At 44.7% G+C, this 7,600-nt stretch overlaps 1 protein-coding gene across 1 annotated transcript; it reads left to right on the top strand.

Moving 5' to 3' along the window:
- The first annotated feature begins 49 nt into the window (after nucleotides 1-49).
- Nucleotides 50-7,324, top strand: DONSON (DNA replication fork stabilization factor DONSON). Its single transcript, XM_065862532.2, has 11 exons — nucleotides 50-121; nucleotides 760-1,195; nucleotides 1,527-1,607; nucleotides 2,758-2,961; nucleotides 3,335-3,513; nucleotides 4,020-4,198; nucleotides 4,297-4,420; nucleotides 4,539-4,640; nucleotides 5,568-5,766; nucleotides 6,432-6,647; nucleotides 6,929-7,324. Exons 2-11 carry the CDS (start codon nucleotides 920-922, stop codon nucleotides 7,064-7,066), a joined length of 1,698 nt encoding a protein of 565 aa, XP_065718604.1. The 5' UTR covers nucleotides 50-121; nucleotides 760-919; the 3' UTR covers nucleotides 7,067-7,324.
- Nucleotides 7,325-7,600: the final 276 nt, after the last annotated feature.

Genomic DNA, 7,600 nt, shown 5'->3' with positions numbered 1-7,600 from the left:
ACTTTACAGTCTCGTGAAGAATTGCCTCCTCTTTTGCACATCCCCTGACAGAAGAAAGCAGAAAGTTTTGAGTGCAGGAGCGAGGCTCAGGCTCCCCACCTCCACAGGGAAAGGCTGCCAGGTGCTTGTCTGTTCCTTTGTAGCTTTAACAGGAAAGTATAATGTGCTTCGCTGTTCCCCATACACTGACCTGGCAGCCCCACAAAGGCTGCCAGGGTCTCCTGTCACCAGCTCCAACTCTTGCCAGGTTGTGTGAGGATGCTCTTGCTCTGGGGAGCTCCAGCCCTGTGCAGCCAGGGACATATGGATAATGTGTAGATTGTGGTTAAGGGCAGCTATGTGTCTTCAAAGCTAGTTTTGTGTCTATATTAGTTTTATAGTCCACCATTGTTTTATTTAATGGCCTTCAGAGCTGTATGCTGGAAAGGATCATCTGTCTACGCATCTGCCCCTTTTTGGTGGCAAGGGGATGGGTGTCTTTCTGCAATACAGTCCTTAGTAAAACACCACAGTGTGGGCCACAGCCAGTGCCACAGATCACAGTCAAAACTAGTTTTTTAACCTGAATACACACAGTGTGTGTTTAGACCTACCTCTCACACAACTGCAACCCTGTTCTAGTATCGTCGCAGGTGATTTTTGTCCTGGTGCAGCCATGTGGCAATTTCCTTGACACGTGACTGGAGAAAGGCTGGTTTCAGAATGGATTCAGAAATCAGTAATTTTTTTTAGCGGTAACGCCTTTTTTTTGTTTACCAGCTCAAGCCGCACCGAGGCGGTGTCACCTGGCTCCCCGCAGGCTCCTGCGCGCCCCCGCGAGGCTCGGGGGAAATGGCGGCCGCGGTTCCTCAGCACCGCCTAGGGGCGGAGCTCGCCCGTTTGCGCGCCAAGCGGGGACAGCGGCTCCCGCCAGGCAGCCATGGCAGACCGCGCCGTCCCCGGCTACTCGCCCGGCTTCAAGAAGCCGCCAGCGATGCTGCGGCTGAAGCGAAAAAGGCTGCGGAGAAGCGAGCCCCCCGCCGCCGCTCCGCCGCCCTGCTGCGCGGCCCCGCGGGCCCCCTCCGCGTCCACCCGCCGCAACCCCTTCTCCAGCCTGGACAACGCGCGGCGGGCCGCCGGCAACCCCCAGCCGCAGGAGCGGGAGCGGCCGCCCCCACCGCCCCACGGGTTCCCCTCGGCAGCGCCCTTCTGGCAGGTAGGGATGAGTCCCGGCCCCCCGCGACGAAGTGTGGCCGGAGAGGCGAGGGGAGAAGCGGGGCAGAGAAGCGGTCCCGGCGCTGGCGGCGGCGGCCATCGGTCTCAGCCCCGGACCGGAGCTCGCTGCCCCGGGACAACCGGCCCCCGGGCCTGGGGCTGGCCCTGACATCCTGCTGACACCGAAACCAAGCCGTCGCGCTTCCCTGCCTCCAGTGTGCGGTGCTTGGTACCGCTGCTGAAAATGCACTGCGAGGTTGTGTTGGTTTGGTTTTTTAATTATCAACCTGGTTCTTATTTTGTGCTGCATCTTATGCTCCCTTTCTCTTCAGCTTTTAGAGCCTGTTTGTGAAGATAAGCCCACCAGGAGAGCAGAGCCCTCTGAAAGAACCGACCTCCTCGCCTTAACCAATGTACGAAACTGCACATAGTGCTTCTGAAACATTTTTAGCTGTTCTCAGGTCACAAAAAAAAGCTGAAACTTTAATATTTGGTGGCCCATTTCTGTATAAAATGATGTACAGCGTTCAAGAAAATTTCTTAAATTGCCTTGACGTTTACTGTTACGGTCAATCTTTTAAATGCCTTCTGCCTGACTTCGCTACTGTTGTAGTTCTAGTTGACAGAGGTTTTTGTCTTTTTCCAGTTTTATTATCATGTTAACTGTAATTCTTCTTTTTCTTAGTTTTGTATTTTGTTGAGATGTTTCTCAAAGTGATGTATCTCCTGCAGTCATTTATTCAGCTACAGAAAGGGAAAAAACAACTTGACCAGGCACTGGTCAATAGAGACAATATCTGAAAACCAGTCCTTGAAAGAGCATTTCAAGCAGAGAATGTCTAACGTTGTTATGGTTTCAGAAACTTAAGCTCAAACTAACTTAGCAGAGGAGAAAAATGACGTCTGGGAAGCTTCTGACATTACAATCACCGAGAGAGGATAAAAGGAAATAACTGTTTTAGCATGGAAATTCTTGTCTTCATAAACTTCAGGCTAAGTTTTCTGTTTCATTTTTTTAATTATTCATTCTTTTATCTATTCCTAGTTTATGACTTTTGGAAAGACCCCTGAGAATGAAAACCCTCTTATGCATTTTTATAGGCAATATAATGCCGTATTTTTATTAGAATATGTTAGTGACTAAAATAATCAGTTAAGTGTAAACTTTGACTTTGGTTAGCAATGAACAGTCAAACTCTGTGTAACTTGGAATGCAGAAAATCCGTCTGCAAAAGATTTAAGTATGTCCCTTAATGCGAGTACTTCCTTAGGATCAAAATGAGCTCGGCATTTTTGCTGTTGCACTCACTGAATTGCACAAAAACATGCAGGAGATGACAGGTTCATCTTGTCTTTTCATAGGCTACTAAACTCAAGACGTTTGATGTACTAGCCATAGTCCTGTCTAGTCCTGTGTTCGGTCTGCCTTTTAGGAAGGGTGTATTACATCAACATGAGAGGATACCTAACCATGCTAAAATACGAATGGGTAGCTACATAGTTGTGGGTTTGTTGTTTTTTCTTTTACCATGGGTTAACTGATGCTATTTCTGTTTTCTTAAGGACCTTCATTTACCTGTTGCTGTACCCAAAGTTCCCTCCTCACCAAGACATGAATTTCCTGCAGACTGGAGTATTAAAACACGGCTTCTATTTATGTCTTCCCAACCATTTACCTGGGCAGAGCATTTAAAAGCACAAGAGGAAGCTCAAGGATTTGCTCAGCATTGTAGAGCTACAGAAACAAACTTGCCACAGAGCATCCAGGTAACGCTTCAGAGGGCAGCTCAAAGCTCCAGCTTCCAAAAGGAGAATGTACCTTTGCAGTTTTCCTTAAACATAGCAGTGAAAGTTTGATTGTGTCTTGTTTTGATCTTATTTGCCCTAAGAATAAGGCTAATTTAGACTACTAATCTAATTCCATCTGTGGCTTGTACCCACAGTGGCAAACAGTGATGAGTGGTCATTTAACTTCGACCACAGAGCAGCTGCCAGTTGCTGGCCATCTTTCTTCAGTCTGGCTTATTCACAAGCCCAGGATTCTTTTTAGTATCTAGTGTAATATTTTTTTAATCTATCACTTGCAGAGCTGCCTGAAGTTAAGTCTTACTGTCCTCATAAAATACTTTTTGACATCTAGGAACCAAAACTGTCCACAGAACTGCGTTGTGCCTTTCAGCAAAGCCTCGTTTACTGGCTTCACCCTTCCGTGCCGTGGCTGCAGCTCTTCCCTCGGATTGGTGCAGACAGAAGAATAGCTGGGAAAGCCAGTCCTTGGTCACAGGACGAAGCCTTGCAACAAGTGCTAATGAGTGACTGGTAAGTGGAACCAAATAACTGATGTATTTATTATGATTAAGACAATGGGATTTTAATTAATGCACAAGTTATTTTCATTTGTATGAGAAAGCTTTTTATTTTTTTTTTTTCCAGCTAGAATGTTTGTTATTTTGAGGACCAGGCTAAGGAAATAAGTTTAAGGCTAAGGCTACATTCTCATGTTAAATGCCTCTCTCCATCCCTAGTTATTGGTTTGGGTAGAACTCCATAAATCGTGTTAGCTAGCTACCTTTGATGCTTCGTGTAAAATCACATACTGGAAAGCAAGGATGCTGGCAGAGCACAGCACCTACAGACAGGCTGCGTTTCAGAGGAATGCGGCTTCCTAGACGTGGAGCATGTCTGAAAACTGGAGTAATCATGTGGTGTGCTCTCAAACCTCTGCAGTGTACATGCCACTACCACCCAGCCAAATCCAGTGTGATGTGTCAAAAGCAAAGAATTAGCTTCAGTTAATTACAGAATTGTTTTATTCTGTTTTGCAGGTCTGTCAGCTTTACTTCTCTCTACAATCTGCTCAAAGCCAAACGTTGTCCCTACTTCTATGTATGTACCTACCAGTTTACTGTCCTGTTCCGCGCGGCTGGGCTTGCGGGAAGTGACGTTATCACAGCAGTAATTTCTCCCACTACTAGAGGTTTAAGGGAAGCCATGAGAAATGAAGGTAAGGTGAAACCAGTCCTGCTAGGATTTGAATAAGTGATGCAGTGCATTAGCCATGTTATAAAACCATTCATTGCTTTCTTTCCCCCTCTGTTCAAGGCATAGAGTTTTCTTTACCTTTGGTAGAAGAAGGTAGAACCAGAAAACAGAAAAACTCTGAAGTGAATTTGGAAACTGAGGTTGCTAACAGCCTTGAAGTGGACAACAGCTGGGAAGATGGAGAGTATGTAATGAGTCTTCCACAATGCTAGAATTCAAGAGCACCTACGGACTCCTGCACATTCAATTTAGAATACCTTCTTAGGAACTGTTGCCTTCCTAACACTGATTCTGTTTCCCAGGGAACTGGATCCAAGTGATGATGAGCATGAAAGTTTCTCTTGGCTTGAGGAGATGGGAGTCCAAGACAAGGTTAAGAAACCAGATACTATTTCTATTAAACTGTATCCTGTCCTTGTACATCATGACGCTGGAAAACCCTGCAGATGTTATCTTCTTGTGGTATAGATTGAAGTTTTATAAAAGCTTTTGAGAACTTATTTCCAAATATTAATCCTCACATTACTGCATATTAAGAGACTGTGCATGTCTTTTTGAGTTGCTTTTTTTTAAGTATTTCTCAGTGCTTCTCTTGAAGGAAAAGCTATTGTGAATTGCTAATGTAACTTTGTAAGATGAATCCATTTGGTCACAAACTGATCGTGTCACCTCACATATAGGTTCACTGGAAAGACATTACATTTTTAATGTTTTTTTAAGAAAAGGGGGTGTGTTCATGTAGGCTCAGTTTACACTTGGAAGTAGTGTGGCATAGTAGGGACACAGGTGTAGACCAGAACAGCTGTTCCTGTGGACCTGTACGTGTTTCAGAGGGACCAAATAACTCAGGTCTTCCTCTGGTTCCATTTGCATTTGCACTGTCCAGCACAGCTCCCGTTGGCTTTCACCGCAGAGGAATCTCATTTCAGCTTCCTGAGGCTGCCCTGCAGCAACACACCGAAAGTGGGGACAGTCAGGGGATGCAACTCCTAGTCTGAACTCTGAATGCTTATGGTTTTATGTTTGCTTTGAAGCAAAATTCATAGTAAAACCAGGAGTTGTGAAATTCATAGATATTCAGTAAGCGTGACTTGGACCTGGAAAATGCTTTTCATCTCGCAACTTTAATGAATGAAATCAGAAGTCAGGTTTAAGATGCTGCTTAATAGTTGAAGACCAAATCTGAATCAGTGGTGGGTTTTTTTTGTTTTGCTTGTTCAGAGGCGGCGGGGGGGAACATTTCTTCTGGAGTTGCACTGCTCTTATTCTTCCTTTGGTGCATCGATGCTTTTTGCTTCCTCATGGTTTTCCTTTGACTCCAGTCAATACAGTCGTAAGGAGAAGCAAGAAGTGCAGGTGGATCACAGACCCGAATCCCTTGCATTAGTGAAAGGAACAAACACGTTCACTTTGCTGAACTTCTTGATAAACTGTAAGAGCCTGGTGGCTGCTGCAGGTCCACAAGCAGGGCTTCCACCAACTTTGCTGTCCCCTGTTGCTTTCCGAGGTGGAACAATGCAAACGCTCAAAGTAAGTAACGCAACCATCTCTGTTTTCCAACGAAGAAAGGAATGTTGTTTCTGCATTCAGTAAAATGACTTTGTTTAGTTTTCCTCAGATACAGCAGAGTAATTTTTGTTGCTGCAGCCCGAGTTAGCACTGTGACTAGAATACAGACCATGTCCTAAATCATCTCTATCCGCAGCCATCTGTGCTGCTACACTGACACCCCAGCATTTCCATTCTTCACATCCTGATACAGAAGAGCTTAAGCAGACTTCCCAGATGGTACTAAAATGGTTCTTAAAAGATTCTCCTGTGATCTTGTGGGCTCTCAAAGTATCACAGCTGCTTGTAAGGAGGGCACCTCTGAACCATGGCTCACCATCTGCTAACTGTAAGGAGGTGGTGAATACAAAAGGATGTGCTACTCACAGCCCTCTTCCATCCCAGTTGCTCACACTGTTCTTCTGCAGTTAACTTTCCTAACACTGTGTAGCATTCCTGCATTACCATAGTTAGTACACTTTAGTTGTTGTTACAAAGACAGTAAGACCATCACAATTGAACAGTAAGTTGACAACATTTTAAAGTATTTTGAACTTTCAATAGGACTGTGGCACTGCAGTTTTAAAGTAAATGAAAATTAGGGCTTGATTTGGTGTGTCATTAATTCTGTCTGCTCTTGTCTTCAGGCTCGAAGTATAAATGCCAAAGCCCGGGTTCACTTGGCATACAAGGAGATATTCAGTCTGGAGATTGTAGGCCCTGTCATGCCTCATGCTCTGCATTCGCTGACCATGCTGCTCAAATCTGCACAGAGGGGAGCATTCTCCGCTGTATTATACACCCATGAGCCAACTGCTGTGTTTAACACTCACCTTGATGACACAAGCCCTGCCTTAAATAAGGTAAGGAAACTAGCAGAGACAGTCTTTCCTGTTAGGAATAATATCTTTATTACAAACTATAGGACACTGAGTGACACAAAACTTTCCCTTAATACGATCCAATGACTTGTGATCACCACTGGGCAGTCCTTGTGGCTTGTCATTCCCTCAGAAATGGAATAATCGAGAAAACTAGTTTTGCCAGGGTTCCCCGGAGGTACACAAGCAGACACTGAAAACTACAGGTATTTCAAACAGAATTACCTATTCCACGTCTCTCTTCTTCATGTGAATTTCCACAGGAAGCGGTATGCAAAGATCTTTCTGCGTGTGGACTGCATCCAAAGACTTTGGATCAACTGACTCAGTGTCCAACACTGGGAAAATCTTCCATCCGATTTCTGGAACTGAAGAATTATGGTTACACCTGGAAGTCCTAGGTATGCTGGTTCCATCGGGTGGAAAAGGATGCTCTCTAGTGTGCCGTCACTGTATGTCATTCTGGTCTGCACAGGCAACACCTACGTGGTACCAGGAGGGATACAATCTAGATGAACATCACAGACAATAACTATTGAATGTCACCCATCATAAAACACTTCAAAGGACTTCTGAATGTAATTAAGGAAAAGGCCTTTGACATCTCTGTTTCTATTTTGGAAAGCTTTTTTTTTTAAATAAAACTTTATAAAACAGTATTATGCATTTTATTTGTCTGAATCATTTCTGGAAGGTCTGTATTCTTTATGCACATGCAAATTCTATGCTGAAGTACAGAGTTTCTGTTTTTCTGTGCAGCAACTCAACCATTTTGGACAGGTGGAATTCTTGGCAAAACCCCTTCCAAGACTGCTTGCAGCACCTTGCCAGAAGCTTGATAGAGCTTTAGAGTCAGCTATGAACTCCACAAAGATGCAAGTCAGATGGACAGAAGCACAAGAGTTCTGGCTGCAGCTCAGATTTTAATCTGAGGC

Source organism: Patagioenas fasciata, chromosome 1 (genome assembly GCF_037038585.1).
Source record: "Patagioenas fasciata isolate bPatFas1 chromosome 1, bPatFas1.hap1, whole genome shotgun sequence".
Lineage (NCBI taxonomy): Eukaryota > Metazoa > Chordata > Aves > Columbiformes > Columbidae > Patagioenas > Patagioenas fasciata.
The sequence above is the reverse complement of the archived record's forward strand: the minus strand, read 5'-3'. Positions and strand labels throughout refer to the sequence as shown.

Bases quoted from the DNA above. Each gene is read 5' to 3' on its own strand.
- DONSON (XM_065862532.2), top strand. From the start codon at position 920: ATGGCAGACCGCGCCGTCCCCGGCTACTCGCCCGGCTTCAAGAAGCCG. The intron at 4,641-5,567 runs GTATCCTGTCCT...CAGTCAATACAG, and splicing joins GATACTATTTCTATTAAACT to TCGTAAGGAGAAGCAAGAAG. The intron at 5,767-6,431 runs GTAAGTAACGCA...TCTTGTCTTCAG, and splicing joins GAACAATGCAAACGCTCAAA to GCTCGAAGTATAAATGCCAA.